This window comes from Cucurbita pepo, chromosome LG19, assembly GCF_002806865.2.
Source record: "Cucurbita pepo subsp. pepo cultivar mu-cu-16 chromosome LG19, ASM280686v2, whole genome shotgun sequence".
Lineage (NCBI taxonomy): Eukaryota > Viridiplantae > Streptophyta > Magnoliopsida > Cucurbitales > Cucurbitaceae > Cucurbita > Cucurbita pepo.
In genome coordinates this window covers 6,349,389-6,375,385 of record NC_036656.1, presented here as the reverse complement: position 1 = coordinate 6,375,385, position 25,997 = coordinate 6,349,389, and the positions used below count along the sequence as shown (strand labels likewise).

Here is a 25,997-nt window from a genome sequence, read left to right as displayed (position 1 = left end):
ATAATAATAAATAAATAAGTGTCTGCAAATTGGTGAATTCGATGTATTAATACGAAACCCATTTAAAAATTGTGGAAATTATATGATCCAATTGAAGAATTAACCCACTTGGTCAACTTGTTGGCTTGCTTCAGCAGCCTGACTTCTTCTCTGGTCCCAGTGACGACAGGTAGAAGATAATCGGCGTGATAAAAATGATCAAATTGGCTGGCCATTACGACATGTCGTTGTAACTTCCACGTCACAATACAAAAGCCCTTGGTATTACGAAACCACCCCGATAAGAATTGACTGGGCCTAGACTCAAATCCAGTACTTGGGCTTAAACTGAATGAGGCCCAGTTTATACAGCCCCGTTTATTGGGCCTACATTTGTTTGACCTGAGGCCCATTAGCTAACTGTTGTACTAAATGGGCATATTTGAGGGGTTCGAACCTCTTCTATTCCATTATTAAACTACACAATGAAACAAGAAATCAAATATATTTGGAAGTTGAATTAAACATTTTAACCAACTTGACCATTTAAATTTATAGTTGACCAAAGTAGAACTAAAGGATAACACAATGGAGGACACGAGGAAGTTCTAATGGTTTTCTTCTTGTATCTGTGCCGAATTTGAGCTCTTCCTCTTCCTCGTCCTCACCTTGAAGGGTCGAATGAAGTACTCGGGTTTTAGGGACAAAAATTTCCTTAAATGCCCTTTCGAGAACTCGAAAGTACAGAATAAAAAACACAAAAACATAGTGAAATGTGAAGGGACCATAGTGTCTTAAGCCAAATTTGGTATCAAATAATCTCACATGACTTGTTTCTTGGTCTTTGTCTTCAAAATTTATTATTGGGTGGGGTGGGGTTTCTATACAAGTTTTGGGCTCCAGTTTTCCTCAATAGTTAAGCACTATCCTTTATGAAAATGTAATCATAATCAAGCAATTCCAAGGATGCAATCTTAGTTCTATGCACTAACAAGAATAAAAAGAAACGAGACAAATAAAGGTATATGATCTTTGAAAACAAACATGTAGGAGCCTGTAAACTGTTCTCCATGTCAGGTAGATGAAGGATACACAGAAGGAAGCAAACAACTTTCACTAAATTATTACATACTTTTTGAACAATTGTGGATGAAAAATGAATCTATACGTACACTACTTGAAGCAAAATGATGATGGGTATAAGTAAAGAAGATAAAAATTGAAATAATTTCAACTTGTCAAAGAGATGAGAATCTTGCCTGTGTATTGATTGAGATCAATGATACCCTCTTGGACCTCTGGATTGAAACAGCTCTAGCTTACTTCCGGCCTCGTGTAAGAGTCTTTCGAGTGATTCGTCTTGCGTCAAATGTGATTGTTTTGACGCCCATTCGATCACAGGAAGCGCCTCGGCCCGTGCAAGCTCCTCTCTATCAGGCAAATGCAGGGCAATGTAGCACAATAGAGTTACAGCTGCAGTTTGAACACTTTGCTCCCCAAAGTACACTAGCTGGACTAAGTGTTTTGCTCCTCCTGCAGCTATGATTTCCTCGCAGTGGTTAATGTGGAGGAAGTTTTCAGTGCAGGCAAATTTGGTGAGAGCAATGCAGGCCTCCTTCAAGACCTCGGTCTCTCTCTCATCGAGAAGCTGCACCAATGGGCTGATCATTCGCTTCTCGGTCGCTCGAAACGTTCTTGCCAAGTGTCCAATGGATTTGATACAAGGAATGAGGAGATTTTCATCTTCTCTTTCAATGATCTTCAGCAACTGTTCCACAACAGCTCTGCAAGCAGGGGAAGTCGGCTTGAAAGCTGATCTTCTCAAATCAGGATCGTGCTCTGCCATGGCTGTGATCTCCATCAATGCCATTGCAGAGTTCTGCTGCACATTCTTTTCCCCTTTCTCAAGAAGAACGGCAAAACACAACAGAGCCCTTGATTCTGTAATGCTACGGCAGATTGTCAAGTTCCCTTTAGCAAGCTGCCAAATGGCTCTAGCTGCCATAGCTTTCATCTTGGTTTTTGTGGCCGGGTCCTCGAGTTCCCTCCCCTTCGTGCTGGGACCGGAATGAGCATGATGAAGGTAAGGGGAATGGTGAAGAATATGCTTCCCATTGCTGCTAAGGCTGTGGCCTTCGCCATGGCTGCCCTGTGGAGCAGCAGTTGTAGCCGCCGCCGACCCACCAGAGAGCATGTTCATAGAGTTGGTAACCACCGCGTGCATCTGATTTGGGGTTCGATTACCCATCGGATGTAGAATCTTGCTATGGAGCTGCCGATCATCATCTTCCACAGCTTTATGCACATTATTATTCGTTTTGGGGTTGCTCGCCATTACCACAGCATGAATCGAGATGGATTTATTGGCAGTGATATTGTACTTGCTATGTTCTTGAACAGTTTCAAACGCAAGATGGCTAACAAGGGAGCGGATTATGTAGTGCTGTTCGAAAAGATCTTGGCACTTTGGGTAACTCGAAACGAGTTCCGATAAAGCCCAAGCAACCACAGCCTGAACTTTCATCGGACCTTCTTTGAGAATTTTCGCAAACACCTGACAGACACCAGCCTGAATCATGGCCTCAACATTCTCAGGGTCACGACCTAAAAGCCCAATTGCATTTGCAGCGTTTTCTTGACCTTCAACCCTACCATCTTTCAGCAATTTCAGCAGCGCCCCAACGCCGCCCTCTTCAATTATCCGTTTCCCATATCTCTCGCTATCTTTCGCCAAAGAAACCAGCGACGCCGCCGCGTCGGATCGATCTTCCGGCGAGCCAGTAGAAAGAATAGCAATCTGTTCCCATATGAGACCTAAAATCGGTTCGTTAGCAGCGATAGGGGGAAGACCTAAATACTCATCGCCACGATCCTCAGCAGAGGCGGAAACTCGAAGCAACCACGAGACATCACCAATGGAATTATCAAGCTGTGAGCAAGATTTACGAAAGGCAGCGGCAGGAATGATTGTGAAAACTCGCTTCATAAGACCATTCCCGCTACATTTAAGCACCAGTGCCAGAGCTTTATCTAGGGCTTGTGCAGTCTCGTTAATGATCCGAGTAGCCGGTCGCTCATAGAGATCGGAACTCGCTCGAGCCGCCTGACGGAGAAGCGTAGCAAGCTTCTCCGTCTTGGCCTTAAGATCAGCACACTCCTGCTTGAAGTTGGTAGCCTCATCCGCCGCTTTGGTAACTTGGTCGGCCAATTGAATCGGCCGAGCCAAGATCAGCTTGATCTCCGCCATGAAATCAGAACAAAACCCCCTCAAACAATCAAAACACTCAAGAGATCAGATCGAAAAGAAAACAGAAACAGATAGGTAATCAAAACTCAAACTCGAAATCAAAAAGGAAGAAAAACAGCATAGAAGATTGAGAATAATTAGTTTGACGCAATGGCAGCGAGAAGTAAAGAAAGAAGAACAGGGTGGCTAGGGCAGGCGATGGTAGAGGCCGTCATGGTGGAAGAATTTGAGAACAGGTCAAACGCGGTTTTCTTCCTTCTCCTCCTCCTCCTCCTTCAGAGACATTAATACTTGGACCTATTCTTTTTTTTTTTTTTTTTTTTTTTTTTTTTTTTTTTNTTTTTTTTTTTTTTTTTTTTTTTTTGGGGACAAAAAAAATGAAGAGAAAGAAGCCAAAGCAAAAAGGCAAAATAATTGGAGTTAACAGAAACTGGTGTCGTCTTTTAGAAGCCAACGGGGGCTTATGGGTCCCGTGGCTGCCGAGCCATCGCCGCTAGCTTCTTGGGTTTTGGCTCGAAAAATCCGCCCAATGTTCCTACCAGGTGGCACCTCAGCGTCACGTCTCGCCTCCTTTACTTGCTTAAAATTACCTTTTTGGGTTTCTTTTTTTCTCTTTTGGAAACAATTTTCTAATTCAACTCATGCTCTTTTCATACTTATTTTCGTTGACTATCTCTCTTTGGAACTCTTTGCCATTCATGTTTGGTGGGAATTTACTGTAACAAACAACGGTAAATTTCGCAAACTTGCTTTTAATAAGTTTTTTTTTCACTAAATAATTTATTTTAGATCAAATTTAAATTTTTAAATAATAGATTCTGAAATTTAAAATTTGTCAATTTAATTTTTTTTTTTTGGTTGGATTAAGTACCGTAAACAAATTAGTTTTTTATTCTATTTTTTTAAATTATGTAATATATACGAATTTAAACTTTATGTTAGATAAATACGTTGATTTTTTTAAAAGAATACATTGATTGTCACGCATATTATTTTAAAGTGTAATTAATTTAGAAAGCAATGCATAGTAAGTTTACTTTCAATTTAAAAATAAAAGTAGTTGAGCTTTTTTTAAAACCTAAGATGGAGAAGATTTATATTTTAAATCAAATTGTGTTTTTCAATTGAGTTATTTGTACTACACTTGTTAATTAATCTTTTACTCTTATATATTAAATTTAAAATTAAAATTGAGTCAACTTGTAAGTTTATAGTCCGCTATTCATAATTATACTCTTTCAAGATTCACAATACGATCAGATACTAATTACTCTCACCTTTAAGTCAGTCAACCAATTCAAACACATCGTACAAATAACAGATATTATTCACTTTTACCTAATTATATATCACCATCAACCTCATAGTTTTTAAACGTGTCTACTATAGAGAGGGTCTAGCCCTACTCTAACCACTATCTCACATCGACTGACGACAAACTCTGATACCATTAGTAATAACCTAAGCTTATTGCTAGCAGATATTGTTCGCTTTGACCCATTACATATAGACATGAATCTCACGATTTTAAAACATGTCTACTAGGGAGAAAGTTTCTATACCCTTATAAGGAATATTTCGTGCTCCTCTCAAATTGATGTCTGATTTTAATATCATAATTGAGAACGAGTCATGTCACAAAAAAATAAAAAAATAAAATAAATATACGAAAATAAACATTTAATGAAAATATAAACAATTGTCATTCATACCAACAACATGATTTCGACAAAGATAAAGATGACCATGACGTGGTTGGATAGTTGTGCCATTATTGCTAATTTATTTTGAAAAAATAAAATATATTTTTTTTCTAATTATTCTTTATTTTTATTATTATTGAGTTTTAAAATAGAATAAAACAATTTGTTATTTAATACAAATCTAAGATTTTTGCCACTAATAGCTATTAAAAATACCGTTTTAAAAAGCTAAGTGGTTTTAGAAAAAAGACATTAATGGATCCCATGGGATTGGAGAGAATCAAAGTTTCAAACGTAAAGCCATAGCCATCAACAATTACTTTGGTATTGGTCGTTACAATTTTTTAATTATGACGTCAGCATCTAGCACCGAAGAAGAAGCATTCTTGTCTACCGAACTACAGTCCTGGGGCCCACCGTTGCTTTGTTTTTAATTCGTTTAGCAAAAGCCTCCACGTGCGCACGTGCACATTGCTGGAACTTTGAGCACTGTTAATGGGCCACGATGACAATCTCAGGCCCAGATTGTAATTGGGCTTCGGTTCATCAGTCCGTCTAAGGCCCAATCTCATAATCCAATATCAGCCCAACTCCGAAATAGTTTATTATCTTCTTATTTTGTTTAGTTTTTTTTTTTTTTTTTGTGTTTTTAAAAAATTTAATTTATAAATAATATTTTCACCTACAAGTTTATATATATTATATATTTTTTGGAAAATCAAACCAAGAAAAAACAATTATAATTATATTAAAATAAAAATAAATAAATAATCCCAACTGCCACATGTAAAGGGGCGGTTGGTAGGAATGCAAGCTAGCAAAAGGGGGACAAAGCTGCCCGAGAATTGCGTCGCTGATTGGATTCTGATGCTAATCACCGACCCGACATTTTCGCAGTCCTATCCTTGTTTATTCATTTATTTAATCGCAATTAATTATTGAATAATAATAATAATAATAAATTATTTAACATTTGTTGGGCTCGTTTTTTCTTTTGAGCCCACTTATTTCATGGGCCTGATTTATGAAATTCTACGGCCCATTATTCACTTTATAATTTTATTTTATATAAATATTATTTTAATATAGGAATGAAGCAATAATAAAGTCAACCACGAGTTGTAGACCCAAATGAGCCAACTGGAATTAGTTGCCCCTTCGTCACGTCATGAATAAGATTGAAAAAAAAAAACTATTTTTAAAAATTGTTATTTTCAAAGGCTATTTATTATTATTTATGGAACAAAAATTCGTATTTGAATTGTATAAATCTATTTTTTTAATAATAAAAATTTGTAGAACAGGGTACCTGTGTTCTAGAAGAAGGATGAGAAGGTAAGGCCTCTGGTCCTCGTTTGTCGTGTCAGTGATTAGTGAAGCTGTTTTCTTCTAGAAGCTTGTTATCTGAATAGGAGGGGAGTGGGGCCCACTCCCATAGGTTGCCAATCCTGGAGAATTAACGAATTCTTTTGTGATTTATAGCTTCTAGAACTCCAACATTGGGCTTAGCTAAAAACCCTAAAAGCTTATCCTGTTTTTTAAAGCTGACTTTTGAGGTCAATTGTCTTAATTATATCACTGTCGCACCGGCCACCGGCCACCGGTAACCGGCTACTGTGTCCTGTCTGATAATTTGTCGGTTCAATGGTTTTGTTCCCAAAACCAAAACTGGAAGATTCCTGTTTCGAAACATTAATTTGATTAATTTATTCTTCCTTTTCAATTTTTCCATTAATTTGAGATTTTTTTCCATTAATAGATGGAAGTGATGAACACGAAGAACTGAACAGCGGTTTTTGTTTTGGATTTTCCGGTCATTTTATTTCATTGAAATCAAAACTGAACAAAGCCAAGAAAAATACAGACAACAAAAGGAACACTAGGAAAAGATATAAGCAGTTTCCTCTGTTTCCTATTTTACTCGGCGATTTTGGAGAACTGAATCGTCTTCCTGACGATTTCCTGTAGTTCTCGAAGAAAATCGGCTCCGGTGAGTCGCAAATCGTTTGCGCCGTTTCGATTATTTCGTTATATGTACAAATCACGGCACTGATTCCGATTCTGATTCTGATTCCGATTCCGACTATGACGAACTATGATCGGTTAGTGAGTCAACTCATTACCAGCACTGATCAGTCTCCCAACTCCGGCGAGTGTAGCCAGTAAATCCAGAAGCCATCCGCACCGAAGCTACAGGCCGGCACCGGCGGAGAAGTTTGCGATCGTAATCGGCGCGTTTTTCAGGATCGGACAGAGTGGAATAAGCGGCGTGAATCTTCATGAAATCATTGGCAGAGGAGTCTTTCCGGTCGACGGCCGCCACATCCGGATGGGAAACTCTGGCAAGGCGTCGATATGCCGATTTGATTTCCTGAAAAGAAGCTCCGGTAGGGAGTCCGAGGACGTCGTAAAGCGAAGTGTAGGAGGGCATTCGTTGAAGGTTGAGATAGGGTGAGGCGGTGGTGTTTTCTCTGGTAGCGTAGGCGGTAGAGGAGGCGGTAGCGGTGGCGGAGAAGGCTTGCGGCGGCCGGAATCTGACATGTGTGAATTCCCGGGGAGAGAATCTGGCCGGAAGAGGCGGCAGAGTAAGAGGAGAAGAGGCAGATATCATTTTCTTTGATTTGGGGGTTGAAATTGGATGATCTGAAAAGGGGGAGTGAATAGGGATTATATAAAAGATGGGAGTACGAGGGGGACCGTGCTTGGGTCAGCAAACTAACCGGGGTTAAGTTTGTCACTTCCCGGGTTAATGGGCGTTTGAGGATGCGGTGGGCCCAGGCTGCATGATGGTGACTCAGCAGTTGGATTATCCAATTTTTGTCGCCTCCCGTTAAAAATTAAAAAAAGACAAAAAAAAAACAGTTGAATTTTTAAAAGAAAAAAATAAATAAATGAAATTTAGGATTTATTAAAATTTTAATTAGCCATCGGTAATTATAATTTGTGGAAGGTAGAATTTAATTATATAATTATATAATTATATAATTTAAATTATTTAAAAAAATATTTTAAATTAAGTGGCCATTGTCATTCACAAGACTTGACGAAGCTTAAAGCTATTGGAAAAAAAGGGCTAAGTTGACTTAAAAAAAGCCCTAATTTCTTGGACTGATTCTGATTTTGATTGGCTGCCAATTACCCTCCTTAATGCCTTATAACATTCTTTGTTTTTTCAATTAAAAAATATCTGGGGCTTCCTTGTCACAATCCATAGTATATTATATATATATATATATATATATATATATATATATATATATATATTTATTTATTTATTTATTAGAAAGGTTTTCCAACTTTTAATATTAGAATATGAAGTGACCCTTTGAATATTGGCCCTTGTGGATGAATTTTCTGCCAATAATTATCTACTTTAGCTTATAAAGTGGAACAATTATAACCCATTTGATAATATTATAATCTATAGTTTGAAAAATGTTTCTAGAAACCCAAATTTTAAAATGTAGATAACAAAATAAACATTAAAAAGTGTACTTTTCCTTCTCAATAGTGTCCCTTAATTAATGTATTAATAAAGTTATTAAAATAGATAAATAATCTCTAATAATATTGTTTATAAAGTTATTAAGATACAATTACGTGTATCGCACGTATAATATATTAACAAATATGTCATTTTCTTTTATTCAATTCTTTTAAGATCTTTCAATAGATTATAAAAAAATATTGATAAAAAATCATTTTAATAATTAATAATTAGCCACTAGTGAAAATAAAACAACATTAATGAGAACTTTATATTATAAAATGGTTGCGGTCTAAAAGCAGTAAATAAGAGAAAATGCGTCACATCCACTTTGTAGGATAATAAAAACCTGAAAGTGGAAGATAAAAGATAAGCATAAAAATTAAAATTAAAATACATTGAATTAATATATAAATATATATAAAAAAAAACTAAAAGCAAATTCCAACTTGTCTTTCCCTCCATTGGCCAAGACGTTAAAATCAAATCTAGTGGGTTCTTTGTCGTCTCTCTCGAAATAATTGTTGATTTTTTTAAATTAAATATACAGAGTAGTAATTTTTAAAAATTTAAATATAAATATTATAAGATAGACTTTTACACTTGTATATATATATATATGTATCTATATACGTATATATGTATATTGAGGGGGCGGGGATTTGGGCTAGGTCGGGAGTGGAGACAACTCCAACCAAGTTTAGTAGTTCTCCATTCTCACTTGTTCTAGTTGCTACGAGAATTAAATGAATATCTCTAGTTAACGATTTTTATTTAATCAACTCTTTCATCATTTTCATTAGCATTAGCATTAGCTTGTCATTGATATCAATTTGATTTTCTTTTATCCTTATAAGATGTTACCAATTTTATTGTCAAACCTTCTGTACTTTTGTTTCTAATGGTTAGTTTTTCTTTTGAATTGGTTTGTGAAGAATTAAGGATAAGGACAATAGAATTTGAATTTGAATTTGAATTTGATTATGAATTGGAATCGGTAGTTGTTACTTGGGAAGCAATTTTTTGAATGATCAATAAATTATGTAGAATTTATTTTTATAAGAATAATAAGACTTGGTATAGGCTTGAAAATGGGTGTTTTTCATTGTTGTGGTGGAAATACTCGATCATTTTTTTTCTAAATTATTTTCAAAGTTTGTATTGGAATACACCATTAATCTAGATCACTCCTTTATTCTACATAGACAATAACAAAGACTACTCTAGAATGATTTGAAAAAAAAAAAAAAAAAAAAAAAAAAAAAAAAAAAAAAAAAAAAAANAGAAAAATTATATGATATGATATTGTCCACTCTAAGTATAAGCTTTCATGGTTTGGATTTGGGCTTCCCCAAAAGGCCTCATACCAATTTGGAGAATATTATTTGATTATAAACTCATGATCATTCCCTAAATTAGCCGATATAGGACTTTCATCATCAACAAGTGGCTACATGTGATGTGGGAGGTTTAGAGGAAGGAGAAAGGTTCAATTGACGTCGAAAGCGCGTCGAAATGGAGATCTTCTACTGAATTCATGGTTCTTAATCAGTGTGTGAAGAGGGGAGGAGAAATGTTTTAAGGCTCATCTCTTCATTGAGGTTCTCAACAGAATATGCATGCAAAGGCTCCTAATTTACTGCAGCAAGTTCACAAGCAAATAAAAATGAAAAAAAATGTCAGAGCTTTAGGTAATAGTGAACACTGAACCAGCATACCTCTTTAGCTTTCCCTGACACTTCTATCAGCAAACCACCCAGCAACTTTGTTCAAAGAGCATAGGAGGATCCATATTGCAAACAATCGTCACTATGCCAATTGCAGATAAGTTAGATCATAATTTCTGCTTTTTAACTAGCCATTGCAAAGCCAGGGTAGTTGGATCATAATTTCCTGAAGCAAATGTTGGTTTTGTGGGTGTGTTTTGGTAAAGAAAGTGGTTTCTAATTCATATTATCATTAAGGAAAAAAAATGACAATTTTATGTGCATAAGGAATTACTAAATGGAGCTGATTCCAGCAAGCTACATAATTGGATTTCATATAAACAGGCGAGAGAGAGAGAGAGAGAGAGAGAGAGAGGCGATAACACTTACAAAACTGACGGTCAGTGACTCAGCCATCCATGAAGAGATACATAACTGAATACTGGTGGAATGTGGAAGACAAGGAATGAATATGGCCAAGTTTGTATTACGAAGCCAGCAACTACCATCTTCAGTTATGCCGAGATTTGGAAACCGCCCATTTAAAGTAACCACAATTTGCTTCAGGATTCGATGCGGGACCCTGATGAAGTAAAAGAAAATTTCAGTTCTCTAAGGTGTAAATCAACAAAGACCTTGGCTAGAAGACAAGTATCAATGCAAATTACATAAGTTAGTGGCAGAAATTGCTATTGAACGCATATTTATGATAAATTTATTCATTTATCAATACTTGAATACTGTTCATCACCTGTGGACTTGGTAATTTGTAAAAATCCATCAAATGTCCAGATTTATCCATACTTAAATAAAATGCTTAACTGAGAAAATAAGTGTTTAGTTACCTCAGCACGGGCACAAACATAAAATCTTCGGCCATTATTAGGACCTTGTTTCTTAACTACTCGAGCAACACAAGGTTCCTTATGGCGCTTGCAAAGAGGTATGCTATTCTGCATAACCTGCTGTATCCTCCGCCACTCCAATAAGGCAACGCCACTCTTCTCTCTCTCTACAGAAGATGCATTGATATGAGACTGATCCGGGTTTTCTTCTAAATATTTCCCTGAATCGGTAATATGAGTATCTGATCTAGGAATTTCAATAGGATTAGATTCGGAGGTATCTGGTTTGTTAGTTGAAGAATTAGCATTAGAGCTGTCAGCAACGTTGCTAATAACCGAGTTCTTCTGGAAGAACGACTTTAATGACATCTGGGAACTCCTTCTTACTCTTTTCCTAGTTTCATTCTCAGGTAATGTTTTTGTATGTAGAGACTCGTGCGTAATTAAGGTGTTACATGGAGCTTCCTCAGAATAGCCTCCACCAGAACTCTCTTCTGTTTTTAATAGAGAATCTTCAGTTTCTATGTCTGTCGAGGAACATGATTCACCAGGAAGAAGGCCTGATAAATCACCATTATCAAATGATCCATTGAGCCCCTGGGAACAATTCCCTAAGACGACGTTCCCACGTGAAAATGAATTTGATATCTTGCATGTTGCTGAACCTTCAGCAGCTTGTCTTTTCAGTAGCATAGATACTGCATGTGTTCATGGTCACATTAGACTCGAGAGGAGAATATAAAAAGAAGCAACAAAACAGCTGACAAATCTGACTTCCAATTTAAAACATGTGATTCAGTTATGCTGAGACGTTGGCAGTGCCATGAAATGAAACTAATGCTTCCAAAAACAATTGATACAGCCTCAAAGTAAGAATTAACACTATCAAATCCGAGCCCTACGTTGAACTTTGGAGTTGAGAATGGCATTTCCTCAACAATTTAAAAGAAATAGAAGAGGTCTTATAGATACATTCAATAACATGCATTCTTCTACGTTCACACTTCTACAGGGATGGATTTTCTAATATCGTAGGACTGTAAACCACTTGTCCATTTTGAAATGTTCCACATTGCCTTTCGAGAAAAAAAAAAAAAAAAAAAAAAAAAAAAAAAAAAAAAAAAAAAANAAATTACATATATGAGCCACATTTATCGGATGACAAAAATATGATCAGAACACATTCAAGATGTAAATATGATGCATCAGAGCAAAAAGTGCAGTCGAGAGTAAACACAATTCCTACACCCATCATAAGCATAAGAATATTATTAATTCTGAATGGGGCGACCAAGCAAAAATGAGGAAATATCTCCTTACCAAGCGTTTGCTGAAGCCCGTGAATCTTGGGATTGTATCTTGCAGATAAAGATGGAGTACTATGTTGAGGGGTATCAGGGATTTCCAGTAGACTTGCATAAACGGGTGCATGATCAGAACCTTCTAGTTTAACGGTCTGCTCTCCTTTCCACCTATATAACAAAGTGATATTAGAGACCCTCCACAGGGATGAGAAAATATGATAGACAGTGTGTATTACTTCATAAGCAGTTATTGGATATTCTTTAATAGCCATTTTGAAGAAACTAAATAATTTATGTTATCCATCTACAAAGCATTGAGAGCTGTTTTGCGTCAAGCAACAGTGAGCACTTGGTTTTATGACATTGTCATTGTTCTTCACCGTGACAAAAGGCGATACTTAACTTTCCACAGTTCAACTGAAATGGAAAAATGATCAAAAGGCAATCATAAGGGACTACCATCAGATTTGAGTATCATTCAAAAAAAAAAAAAAAAAAAAAAAAAAAAAAAAAAAAAAAAAAAAAAAAAAAAAAAAAAAAAAAAANAAAAAAACAAACAAACAAAGTAACACCGAGAAAAATTGAGAAATGTCAAATTATTTACAATTCCTTGGGAATCTAGTTAGGATCTTGGACTTGAGTCATATGCCTAGTCATATTCTGCTTAAAAGCTAACAAAACTTTGTTCTAATCTGAATTCTTGTAGCAACTGTACTTGAAGAAATATAAACCTAACTCAATGTGGAACGGAATTCCACTAGACTTTATTCGACCCCTAGTTCTTATTCTGTAACGTCCACCTCCTAACACATCCAAGCTTCTTGGTTGAATTTGGTGCGTTGAACTCCATTATATCTTGAATTAGTTTAAACTGATATTCGCAATGGTAATGTTGATGACAACAACTTTTCACAATATTATAAAAATCCTTCTAGTATTTGATGTTATAGCAGGATTAGGAAGACACATAATAATCCACTATAAATACAACCAAATAATTGATGCTCAGAAGAAATTCAGAGTCAAGCATCAAAATGAAGAATCCAATAGCTGAAATATGTGAGTACATATAATACCATAGCTTCATAATCAATTTAATAATTTATGAAAAATAGACCTTGACATCCAATTTGATTTATGTACCTAAATGAATTTCCATCTTTCCAGCGTTTATACTGTGACAGTATGTCACATTCCAGAACATGGCAATTCACAATATCATGGCTTGGCAAGTTGCTGTCCGGATGTAAGCATGGTCCAGCACACAAAATATGGTCAATCCTTGTCCCATAATTGAATACTTCGGCACCTGTACTTTGAGGCCAGCATGTATATGCATCTTTTCTGCAAAAACAAAACAATAAGCTACTAAATTTGATTGCAAGTGAATTGGTCAAATCATCTACACACAGAAATATATTATTCTAGTCTGTCTATAAGCTGAGAAACAGGGCTAAGACAGACCATAGTGATAAAAAGGAGGGAGAAGTGTTATATCCAAAATTAAAATGACTGCCAGTGGTACTTGGGCAACGATGATAATAGCATAATTGTATCTTATGTCACTAATTCAAAATGCATGTACTGGTGGGTGGGTTAACATCATCAAACAACAATTCCATCTTATTAGCTAATACCACAAATAGACATAGCCAGAAAGTACCGATGATTTTTGTTTTATCAATGGCTATAGACATATTCCAACAGAATAGAGCAAATCAGAAACTTCTAATCCACAAAACCCTACCGATCGGGATGTTTCGATCTGAAAATGTCAGTGAAATGACCACCATATCCCACCAGTAAAGATCTCAGCCATCTCCGAAACCTATAAGAAAAATCATATATGTCCCCCAATAAAATTAAAACCAAATTATAGTGGTTGAGAGCAAGACAGCAATAGAATTAGGCAAGAGCATAAGGCCACTAACATTTAGAAGGTCTAACATGCTTACTCATTATTCTCAAAATCTGGTCCTGCATCACAACGATCCATAGACGTGGGTGCAATATTAAGATCACCAACAACAAATATCCTTTTTCCTTGACGCAGAAGATGCTCCCATCTTTTCTACAAAGGAATTATCCAAAATTAGTCAAATGATAACTTATTGTAAATCCACACTGCCTGAAAATTATATAATGATCATATATTCACGGTAGGGTTAAAAATATAATCACCTGTAGTATATTGTAAAAGTTTGACTTAAATAGAACCCTTTCTGTATCATCACTTTGAGCTCGAGGTCCATAAATATTGAAGAGAACTAATCAATAGAAACCAAACAAATTCCATCAAGTTATGAATTTAAAAAAGAAATGTAGAGCGAGAGAAACGAACAACTCCGAATGTTTGCATTTTAGAAGTGTGGCACAAGAAAATGGCTGGCATGCATTTTCGACAAGAATAAGGTTCACTTGACACAGCAAGTATAGACTACTAGACCAAAAACAAAACCATAATGTCACGCTTGGATGACAAACTTATGAACTATAGTCTTTTAACTTACCAAAATGACCATGATCTGTGACAATACAACGCCCCTCTCTGTCAACTTTGAGGAGCTCCTCTTTCGAAAATTCCTCAAGCCCTTCTGCAATTGCAGGCATTGTACCTTCTCCTTTGTGCGAACTTTCTAAAAGTCCAGTGAAGCCTTCCTCCGCCCGAACTGGCAAGGCTACTTCATTACTTGAAAATGCTGACTTAACTCGGCAAAACGTAGCAACCCCTACAAAACTTCGGCTAAATAAACTAATGCTGACATATGTAACCTTTCATTTACACTAGGATGGCCGACGACTGAAGATAATTGACATTTAAATTCCATGTCGTTGCTAAGAGATATAAAGGCATAGTCAAACGACAGCAAATTTGAACAGTGAACCAACTCTCAAGATTAGGATTCAGATAAACAAAATGACATCGAGTTACAACAAACTTATAGTAGACCTAGTTTAGGCGATTCAACAAAGAACTCGCTAACCTGAGTAGCCGGTTCGACCTTTCTCAGAGGTACGAGTGCATGAAACGAATGATTCATAACCATCAGCAATGATTAAATCCGCTCGCAATTCCTGCCTCCTTAATTTCGTTTCCTAAATGGAAGAGAGAACTCACGAATACCGAACCAGACTAAAACTAATTAATCAAATATGAAAGCACAACAGACCTGAAAGCAGATAATATCGGCATCGAAGGAATCGAGCAACTTAAGGAGTGAACCATACTGTGCGATGCGTGGCCTAAGACCATTGACATTGTAAGTAACTATCTTCATCTTGTAATTCGTTGTTTGTTCATTTCAATGCATACCGTCTCCCTCAGCCTGAACAGAAATGGAGAATTTGTCCTGAAGAACCAGGTGAACACTCTGTTACAACAGCGCCGGCCAAAAAACGCCCACCGGAAGATGGAATAACGACGTTGCTCACCGGAAACGCCGGTCGGCGTCGTAGTTGCAGCGTTTTCCCGGCGAGGATTTTGCGCTCTTGGGGTCCATTTTTACCCTCTCTTATCTAAAAACGATACGATTAAAATTTTTATTCTCTCATATTATTTATATTGTTTCTCTTATTAAATATTAATTTCAATTTTAAAATTAAAAAAATTTGAATTTATTTTAAAAAATGCAGAAAAAGTGAAATAAATAAATAAAAATAAATTTAAATAGAGTTTATTATATATATATATATATATATAAAAAATGATGAAAATAAAGGGAGGGGTATGAGTAGCAACGGAAGCACCGAAAATTTATGATGCAGCTTGGTTGGGCCCGGGGCATCCTCGTGGTCGCGGCACGTGGAGTGCACGATTTGGTGCTGGATTTTGTGGTCTTAGCTTAGTGGAGATGTTAGCGTATGCGCATTTCTTTTCCCTTTTTTCCTTTCCCTTTCCCTCTCAAATTCTTTCTTCCGGCGCTGAATTTTCATTCCAGATTGCTCTCTTCCCTTCGTTTTCTCCAGATTTCCCTTTCTCTTTCTTTCTATTGGAGGAAGAATCGGAGGAATTGAACTCTGAGATTTACTCGCCGGTTTGTTCTGTTTACTTTTGGGATCGCTATGGAGCAGTGGAAGACTGGAGATTTCTCTCAATCTATTGTTACAGCTGATTTAGTTCCTTCCTCGTCGCTTCCGCCTCAGCCTCTCTCTTTGCCGTCGAGTCGCCACCATAACAACCAACTTCCTGAATCCAGGTTTGCGAGGACTGTGGAATTTGATTCACACTAAGCTTGTATGATGTTTTGAATCTGGAATAAACTGTTTTGGATGGTGTTTAAGTTAAGTCAAATGCTTGTTTCCATGTTGTGTTGTGTATTACTGATAATCGATCTTCCTTGGGATTAGGATACGTTTTTATTGAATTGGTCTTGTTGAATCCGCCAAGCGGAATTTTCAGTGGTTTCTCATCTTTGGGTTGTCTTGTTGCTTAGGAATCACGGTGTTTGATTTTGACGCTATTTGTATCTGTGAGTTGGATCGTACTACTGAGAACGAAGCTCCATGATTCAATTCGTGAGTTTCGAAGTATGAATTGTAGGGAAGGGAACGAGATAGAGCAACCTTTACACTGTTCTTTGTTTCACAAAGTAATGCTGTTTTGAAATTTGGCTAAAAATTCGATAGTGTTTCTTATAAAGGTAAAAAAAACAAAACTAGGAAATAGTGACCAAACATGCTTAGTTTATAAAAACAAAACAAGAAATAGCGAGTAAATAAGTTGAAAAAAGATGTTCCGTTAATAGAAAAACTCTTGTGATACTGAACTGGCACAATGAATTACGTGAATCCATAGACTTGACTGTTCCAACTTTTACAAAGGGATCATTTTGGAAGGCTGTAATCTAAATGAAGAAAGGGACGGTCCTTTTGGAGAGCATGAACTGATCGAAGGAACATTAATTAAAAGCACATTAGGAATTCATTTGCTGATGGACAACTTTCATTCTTCATGTTGTAGTATTCTAACAGGTTTCACAAGTCTTAAACATGGTTTTCATCTCACTTGTTTTCACACTTCATCCTCCCGTTTGGGCATTCCTCAGGTTAAGAACAGACGAGGAAGTAAAAGATCCTGTAGCAGTGAGAAAAATTCAGAAGGCAGATCGTGAAAAATTGAGGAGAGACAGGCTGAATGAACATTTTCTTGAGCTCGGAAACACGTTAGGTATACTATATGAAGTCTATGACTTTTATTTTCCTGCGCTCTTTGTTATACTAAAACTTGCCTAAAATTACTCGAGAATGGCTTATTATTGTCCTTAATAAATTGAGACAGTACGATAATCAGCCGAGAAGGAAAATCATTATGTATTTCTCCCTACACTAACTTAGAAGATGCACTTTATATTGGTTTGCTATCTAGTAATGTAACAGCCTAAACCAACCTACAGCAGATATTGTCTTCTTTAGGTTTTTCCTTTCGGGCTTTCCCTCGAGGTTTTAAAACGCGTCCGCTAAAGATAGGTTTCCACACCCTTATAAGAAAATTTTCATTCCCCTCTCTCACCGATGGGGATCTCACAATCCACCCCCTTGGTGGTCAAGCGTCCTCACTGGCACACCGCCCGGTGTATGGCTCTGATACCATTTGTAACAGCCCAAGCCCATCGCTAGCAGATATTGTCCTCTTTAGGCTTCCCCTTTCGGGTTTCTTCTCAAAGTTTTAAAATGCGTCTGCTAGAGAGAGGTTTCCACACCCTCATAAGGAATGTTTCTTTTCCCTCTCCAACTGATGTGGGATCTCATAAGTAACCTTTAAAACTCAAGGACACTATTGTAGACTTATAGAATAGACCCTCTTTAAGTAAGGTCATATTTGTTAACTAGGAACCTAGAATACTGACTGTAGAACTACACAGCTTATTACAAATGAATTTTACGTGCAAGGATAAGTCGCATTGATTTTCAAAATTGAACGAGTTCTTGCTATCTCTCAATTTTTCCTAGGGACATATTTGGCACAACTTGTTCATATATGCCTTCTCTTGGCAACATCCCCTCTTTGTGGAATTCATCTCACCAGTTTAATTTTACATGTCTATATTCTGATTGGCAGTACAGTGATCACTTATACATGTATGAACTTGCCTTCTAATAGAATGTCACTGCCGTAGGGCTTGCTTATAGTTTATCATAATGCCGTGGACTCCTCTGGTTGTGTTATTTTGTTTCTGACTGGCTCACGTCGGTTTTTTTTTTTTTTTTTTTTTTTTTTTTTTTTTTTTTTTTTTTTTTTTCTGGCTTAAAGTGACGGCATTGCGATTCATTGTTTATTGCAGATCCAGATAGGCCCAAAAATGACAAGGCTACCATCCTTACAGACACTATTCAAATGCTGAAGGATTTAACTGCCGAAGTCAATAGATTAAAAGCTGACTATGAAGCTCTTTCTGAAGAATCACGTGAGGTTGATATTTAATTCTTTTGCAAATTTTCACTTCATAAGGTTTAGAACCCACTTTGTGCTCATCTCATCTAGTATTCCACAGTTAACACAGGAAAAGAATGAGCTTAGAGAAGAGAAGGCTTCATTAAAATCAGATATCGAAAATCTAAATGCTCAGTATCAGCAAAGATTGAGGGTCATGTTTCCCTGGGCTACCATGGATCCTTCGGTGGTCATGGGGCCCCCATATTCATACCCAGTTTCTGTTCCCGTTCCCCCTGGACCAATTCCCATGCATCCGTCATTGCAGCCCTTCACCTTCTTTGGAAGTCAGAATCCCGGTGCTATTCCTAACCCCTGTTCTACATTTGTCCCGTATACTGCTGCTGCCAATCATCCGGTTGAACAGCCCTCTGCCCAATATGCTTCCAATTCACACATCTCTAGCAAACAAGATTCCAGAAGTAAATCATCAGATCATCCTAAGCGTAGCAATGTGGAAAGGTGCGACGAATCTAATGATGTAGCAACGGACCTTGAACTTAAGATGCCTGGATCTTCAACACAACAGGTGAGTTTATTGCTTTTAAAACCACCACATAGTATTTGTAAATCAAGTAAGATCCATCATTATTGAATATGTTTTCAGGATGCATCCTCTGCAAGTAAGAAAGGTAAGCAGTCACAGAGGAAAGAAAAAAGTGTTACAGATTGTAGTTCTTCAAGTAGATTTTCTTCGTCCCAAGTTCTACAAGATAGCTCCTCTAATAGCGTTGGCGACATTCCGAAACAGAACAACTGAATTCAAGATTACTAACCTCATCAAAGGATTAAATTCAAGGTTGTTCCTTCCTTCTCCAGCCAAATATTGAATTCAGGAATTTAGGATCAGAGCTTTAGCTATAGCTTGAAGTCCCTCTTCAAAATATGAGCAGTCATTCCTCATTCAGTAACTATGTGTCCTAACTAAGGCTATTGTATCAATCATGAGGTGCGAGATATTGCGGCTGTCATCGACATCTAATTTAACGAGGCTTACCATATTTTGAAATAATATTGTTATAGGCTTGACATTGACAGACTTTGTCCAGCGCAGACCCTGCATTTAGGGAGTAGTTCAATGGAATATTTGGTTGTAAATAATTATCCATGTGTTATGCTTGTAATAAGACTCTACATAGGCCATTCATGTCGATGTTTGATAATCTTTTTGTTCTAGTTTTAAAATTTTGTGTTTGTTTTTTCAATCTCAAAAGTGAATTTTATCTTATAAAATATAAGCCCCTGATAATACAACTCAATCCCATCAAATTCTTTCTTTTAAGAGTTTGTCATCAGATTAAGCCATGTCCATGGCACAACCAAGAATCCCCAGCAACACAAAGGACAACAATACATTCCACACCAACTGGACCTGCTTGATAATAGTTACTCTATACCTATACACGACGTATTCACAGTCCTTGAAAAAAAAAAAACTTGTTCACGTATAAGCTCGGCGTTGATAGCTTCGTAGAACAGATGGTCGAGCGAGTTCCTGGGGTCCCTCAGCAAGTAGAAATTCTTAAAGATGACTGAAATTTGCCATATTTGATCCCCTCGACTTTCCAATCTTCCCAACTTTGCTTTCTTATCTATACAGCTTAGGCGAATTTTGGGGACTAGAAAGTCTAAGTATGAGGTCTTGAACTAATACTTGCAGTTCTCAGAAGTCTTCTGAACTCGGATAAGCTTATTTTACCATCTTTGTCAATATCAGCTTCCTCAAGCAGCGGATTGATGGAACCTTTTAGGCCTGTATGCTGCAAGAAAACAAGAAGATTACAGTTCAACATTACAAAGACGAGATGAAAAATCCATAAGACAGAGCGATCAGGAAGGGCACTGCGTCAAATAGAAGATAATGTCACGATCTAGACCGCTCGTGCTGGAGTGATCACATCTAAAATGTCGGCTTTTATTGAAAACCAGACATTTGACGACAAAGGTAGCATGTCGGTTTCATTTAAGTAATAAATCTAACAAAAGGTAATTCTTAGCATGTCGGTTGGGGAGAAGAACGAAACATTCTTTATAAGGGAGTGGAAACCTCTCACCAGCAGACATGTTTTAAAAACCTTGAGGGGAAGCCCAAAAGGGAAAGCCTGCAGAAGACAATATCTGCTAGCAGTGGGCTTGGGTTGTTACAAATGGTATCAAAGCAAAAAATCGGGCTATGTGCCAACGAGGAGGTTGAGCTCCAAAGGGAGGTGGACACTAGGCAGTGTGCTAGCAAGGACGTTGGGTCCCAAAGAGGGTGGGGAGTCCTACATCAATTGGAGAAGGGAACGAGTGCCAACAAGGACGCTAGAATCTGAAAGGGAGTGGATTGTGAGATCTCACATTGGTTGGGGAGGAAAACAAAACATTCTTTATAAGGGTGTGGAAACCTCTCCTTAGCAGACAAATTTTAATAACCTTGAGGGGAAGCCCGAAAAGGAAAGTCCAAAGAAGATAATATCAACTAGCGGTGAGCTTGGACTGTTATATCAGATGCAAAGAACTCGATCATCAAGTCGAGGGTATACGAAAAAAAACAGTGTTTACAGGCAATCTGTGGCACATGGTTTCCAACCTCCCAAGAGGGAGAGGTAGCCACTAAATCATTTGAAACAACCAGCAGCTTAGGATGGGAAACTTAAGACTAGGATGTGGGCATCAAACCAGAAAAGAGTGGGAGAAACAAGTTAAAACATACCATTCTCAATTCCTCTGGAGTTATGAATCCATCTTTGTCTATGTCGAATTTCTCAAAAGCTGCCTGTGATCGCTGATGCCACTTCACAGAGTCGTGTTCCTCTAATTGATGCACGTGTAACGTAGCTGCCACAAATTCTGTGAAATCGACAAGACCATCGGTATTGACATCAATCTGCATCAACCATATGAACTACTTAAGTTGCATTCATCGATTACGAGAAGAGACAGGGAACAAACACCGAGCGAGCGGAACAATGATAACCAAAAGCTAACAGTTCTCTCAGTCCCAAAATTTATACTTACTGCCTGAAGAATTTCGAGAACACGAGATTCTTTCAATTTCCATGGGAGATCTTTAGCAAGGGCCTGCACATAGACGATCATCGATTATGTTAGAGAAAACGAAAGTAATTCGTGCTTGTGTAAATAAATTTACTATCGTACGTGTCTCATTTCCTCAAGGCTGATGAAGCCATTTTTATCCACGTCGATTGCATCAAACTGATCGCGCAAATCAGCAAGCTCTTCTTCACAAAGTGTGCTAGCTAAAGCCTGCACAATAAAGTATCATCAGACGGAGAAATGGATGTGAAGGGACCGACTAGTTTCGGTTTTAAAAGATACCTACAAAGAAGCATTGCCTTACCCTCAGAGCAAATTGTTTAAAACGACTGTACTTCACAAATTGTCTCATGTTATTCAGAACGGATATATCGATAGGGATCTCCGATGCATCGCCGCCTTCTCTAACCCATTGATGTGCTGGAAAGCGAAAAATAGAATCGAACAATCAATCCAAATGATTTGATGTCTTATAAGGAAGAGAAGAATAAAATGCAAAACTCATCGACTCGTATCGGCAGCAAAATCACAGACAGAAAACAATTGAAATAGGCTTATAGCAAGGGATTCCGGGACCTACATAAGGCCTGAGCAGCAGTTAATCTTGCTCGGGGATCCTTTACGAGCAACTTCTTTATAAAATCTTTGGCACTAGCACTGATGCTCGGCCAAGGCTTTCGGCGAAAATCGGGCTTGTTTCGCAACACCTATAGGAAAAATACAGGCACAAAGTTCAATTTTGATGGAGAAACTGCAAATTAAAACAAGCTAGTATAGCTTGTTCCGAATGAACCAAGATGCACGATACCTCCTTAAAAATGCCATCTTCGGTCTTATCCCAGAAAGGGCGCCTACCGCAAAGTAAAATATACGTGATTACCCCTATACTCCAGACATCTGATTCTGGCCCGGACTTCCTTTTCAGAACTTCGGGAGCAACGTAATATGCACTACCGACAATGTCGTGGAATTTCTTCCCTGCATATCATACAAGAGTAAGACAAGGCATAGAAGATATCGTTTTTCTTTTCGTAATAGTACCTTTCGGAATGTACAAATACTGAACATCTCATCAGACTCTAATTCCTACCGGGTTTGATGAAGTCCGACAAGCCAAAATCAGTGGCTTTCAGAGGGGAATCCTCTTTGGCTGACTTGAAAAGGAAGTTCTACATATGGGAAAGGCACGGGTAAGAAGTAGGTTTAAGAAGGACACGAACAGCATCGCCGTGAATGATCGTTTATTTTACCTCTGGTTTCATGTCTCTGTGTACCAAGCCATGTAAATGACACTCTGCTGCAACTTTAAGCATTTGCCTAACGACTACAGCTGCATCTTTCTCGGTATAACGGCTATCCTTCCTGATTCAAGCACTATCTTTAAATACGATAGCTAATTAAACAAGCGATGGAAAGGGAGGAAAAACGAAAGAGAAGACGTAAAAACGAGTTCATTTTCTCGTTTTAATAGCGAAATCATCGACTGAAATGCACATGAAAAGTTACAATAAAGCTAGACGTTTCTTACTTGGACAATATTCGGTCCAACAATTCGCCACCTTCACATAACCTGATAGAGAACAAGAAGTTAAGTTCTCCAATGAAAATATAGCGCTTTTTAAGAAGGAATGACCAGAAGAAAAGGCTTACTCCATCGCGATATAAACATATGAGTCATCCTCGAATGCATTATGGAACTGAACCACGTTCTCGTGGCCAGTAAGTTCACGCAATATCTTGACCTCTCTCTTGACATCCTCAACGGCGACGGGAAGAACCATCTGCAACAACATTAAAACGATTCCTTATCAAACGCTACCCGAAAACAGCAAACGAAACACTTCAAACCCAAAAGCCATTTGCAGATGAACTCCTATTCCTAACCATACAGTTCTAAAATGTTGCAAACTAGCTATACAATTACGAGCAAAAGCGCGCAGAACGAAGAATTTTCAATAGAAACAAATAGGTTCTTTCTTCTTCAAAACCGAGTCAGTGAAACATACAGCTGCACCTTTATGGAAGAACTATTGAACTAACAAAGAACGTTTAGGGGTGATAAAAAGAGTCTGATCCTCAGATAAAAACAAAGAAAATCATGATTCTAGATTCAGAAAGAGGCTGTATGCACTCAGAACAGCTCGATCTCGTGCATAAATAAGATCTATCCAAAATTCATATCGATTCGAACGGATCCCAGAATCGGTTTCCTGCAACATCAGTGTTTAATCTTGCAAAGCCTGGTAATTCTGCAACTACTTTCTTTATGGCCATGGCGATGAACGGGTGAAGGCTTCCCTCGCTATACGGTCGGATAAATGTTGGGAGATGCAGAATCTATATCAACTTTTCAGATACCAAATTGACAATTTCAAAACCTCCATTAGAGGAAGTACCTGCTTTCCTGTTCCATTACTCTGAATAATCATTCAATTACCAAACTAAACCTAGCGTGTTTGCAATTTCGAATCAAACCCGTCTTCGAAACGATTTTATAGGGAACATTCAACCCTAATTGAAGAGTATAAGCAAGCATTAATCAAAGCCATACTTCACAAAAACGAAGAACTAACAAAAGGGGATTGAAAACAAACATCATCGCCAAATTCTACGAAGCAATACCTTCTTCTTCTCAATTTTCTTAACAGCAACTCGATCCCCATTTGCTTTATCAATCGCAACATACGTATAACCAAATTGACCATGTCCGAGCAATTTCCCGATCGTGTACCGTTCATCAAAATCCTTATGATACCCAAAATCAGTGCGTTTCCCACAAGGAATCGCCCCACTCTTCCGCCGCAAAGCGTTTTTCTCCTGAATTTTAAGTTGCTGATTATTGGGTCTCTTGAGATTTTGATTTCTCGAAGGATCTTGTTTAGTAACGGTGGTGCTCCATTGGGTGGAGGCGGTGCTCGCCCTCCGTTTAGCGGCGGCGGTATTGGTATTGGTATTGGTATTGGTATTAGAACCACTGACTTTGTTGGCTGAAAAACAAACACCCATTATTCCGTTCCCAAAATCTTGCGGGGAAATATCAAAAACTTTCAGGGAAAGAAACCAATAAATATTGGTAATGAGTGAGAGAGAGATGAAGAAGAAGAAGAAGAAGAAGAAGAAGGGGAAGATTGGATAATGGGGAGGAAAGTTTAGGGCAGATAGGAGGAAGGAGAGAAGAAGGAGAGGGAGGAAGGTGAAGGTAATGGTCAATGAGATTAATTTCTCTTCCTTTCTTCCCTTCTTCCTTCCTTCCCTCCTACCTTCCCTCCCTTTTTCTTCTTGTTTTTTTTTTGAAGAATGGTAAAAACTGGGAAAGGTTAAGGAACCCTACAAATTCAAAGGGATTTTCAATCTTTTTGAACCCTAAATTTCGAACCCATTTTCACAGAACTTCCCCTTTTCTTCCCCTTCCTTCCTTCCTTCCCAGTGTCTTGGAGAGAGGGACCAAATTTGTACCAAAGCAAGCCATGTTGTTAAATGATCATAATAAATAATAAATGATAAATGGGGTTTTTTTCTAAATATTAACAAAAAAAGAAATGGGAAATAAGTAAATAATGAAGGGGGTGGGTGAAAAGAGTAAAATAAGAAAATTGCTCCAATCACCCACCAGGAGCCAACGGGAGCTTGCTTTGATGTATCTTTGGTTGGGTCAATCCCTAAGCTCAAACCCAAAGTTTTTTTTTTTTTTTTTTTTTTTTTTTTTTTTNGTCTCATTTTTGTTCCTCCTTTTTCTTTTTATATTATTTTATATACTCGGGTCTACTTAGTATTTTCATTTTAATCGTTTTTTTTTATCATTCATATAATTTTACTCATACAATATTCTCTCGGTAAACGTTAGCTTTAAAATTAATTTAGAATCAATTCATTTCATTTTTTTTTTAATTATTGGGATCATCGTTTCGAGTTCGTTTGATATATTTTCTAGTTGTGTTACAATTTTATGTAACATATATACAAATTACCAATTTAAATATAATTTAATATCTTATAAATGGATAAGAAGCTAATTATTATTATAAAAATGTTCAAATTATTGAATCAAAGGAAATTAAATACTATTTTGAAGTATTGTTATTTTTTTCAAATATTTTATTGTCGGATAATTTGTCCCCAATACGATATTTTAGAATATGGAAATTTAAAAATAGGAGATTTTAAAAGAGAGAGAAAAAAAGAAAAAAAAAATAGTATGGTCGTTGGATTTGAAGCTTGAACAAAAAGATGTCTGTATTTGAGAAACCGACATGTCGT

At 37.2% G+C, this 25,997-nt stretch overlaps 5 protein-coding genes across 7 annotated transcripts; 1 reads left to right on the top strand and 4 right to left on the bottom strand.

The window, feature by feature from the left end:
* Positions 1-976: 976 nt before the first annotated feature.
* Positions 977-3,538, bottom strand: LOC111781974. Its single transcript, XM_023662725.1, has one exon. The coding sequence runs from the start codon at positions 3,224-3,226 to the stop codon at positions 1,256-1,258; it is 1,971 nt and encodes a 656-aa protein (XP_023518493.1). The 5' UTR covers positions 3,227-3,538; the 3' UTR covers positions 977-1,255.
* A 3,171-nt stretch (positions 3,539-6,709) lies between these two features.
* On the bottom strand, positions 6,710-7,563 carry LOC111781175 (chaperone protein dnaJ 11, chloroplastic). The gene has a single exon (XM_023661630.1). The coding sequence runs from the start codon at positions 7,538-7,540 to the stop codon at positions 7,049-7,051; it is 492 nt and encodes a 163-aa protein (XP_023517398.1). The 5' UTR covers positions 7,541-7,563; the 3' UTR covers positions 6,710-7,048.
* Positions 7,564-9,788: 2,225 nt separating this feature from the next.
* On the bottom strand, positions 9,789-15,779 carry LOC111780976 (DNA-(apurinic or apyrimidinic site) lyase 2). Of its 3 annotated transcripts, none has more exons than XR_002812935.1 (12): positions 15,442-15,779; positions 15,256-15,367; positions 14,782-15,000; positions 14,453-14,538; positions 14,227-14,342; positions 14,019-14,099; positions 13,415-13,615; positions 12,288-12,439; positions 10,968-11,665; positions 10,513-10,705; positions 10,135-10,309; positions 9,789-10,055 (listed from the first exon to the last, which is right to left on the bottom strand). XR_002812935.1 is itself a non-coding variant. In XM_023661359.1 (10 exons), exons 1-10 carry the CDS (start codon positions 15,547-15,549, stop codon positions 10,634-10,636), a joined length of 1,845 nt encoding a protein of 614 aa, XP_023517127.1. In that variant the 5' UTR covers positions 15,550-15,779; the 3' UTR covers positions 10,339-10,633. The 3 variants fall into 3 exon arrangements, 1 of the variants encoding a protein (XP_023517127.1); XR_002812934.1 differs by having other exon boundaries at positions 10,135-10,225; XM_023661359.1 differs by lacking the exons at positions 9,789-10,055; positions 10,135-10,309 and having other exon boundaries at positions 10,339-10,705.
* A 335-nt stretch (positions 15,780-16,114) lies between these two features.
* On the top strand, positions 16,115-19,864 carry LOC111781326 (transcription factor bHLH121). Its single transcript, XM_023661856.1, has 5 exons — positions 16,115-16,467; positions 17,317-17,438; positions 18,553-18,680; positions 18,763-19,230; positions 19,309-19,864. The coding sequence occupies exons 1-5, from the start codon at positions 16,334-16,336 to the stop codon at positions 19,459-19,461; spliced, it is 1,005 nt and encodes a 334-aa protein (XP_023517624.1). The 5' UTR covers positions 16,115-16,333; the 3' UTR covers positions 19,462-19,864.
* An 83-nt stretch (positions 19,865-19,947) lies between these two features.
* LOC111781325 (calcium-dependent protein kinase 28) lies at positions 19,948-25,173 on the bottom strand. The gene is made up of 12 exons (XM_023661855.1): positions 24,363-25,173; positions 23,391-23,521; positions 23,269-23,310; positions 22,991-23,102; positions 22,831-22,909; positions 22,549-22,718; positions 22,321-22,447; positions 22,045-22,160; positions 21,843-21,950; positions 21,702-21,764; positions 21,397-21,570; positions 19,948-20,461 (listed from the first exon to the last, which is right to left on the bottom strand). The coding sequence occupies exons 1-12, from the start codon at positions 24,744-24,746 to the stop codon at positions 20,330-20,332; spliced, it is 1,638 nt and encodes a 545-aa protein (XP_023517623.1). The 5' UTR covers positions 24,747-25,173; the 3' UTR covers positions 19,948-20,329.
* Positions 25,174-25,997: the final 824 nt, after the last annotated feature.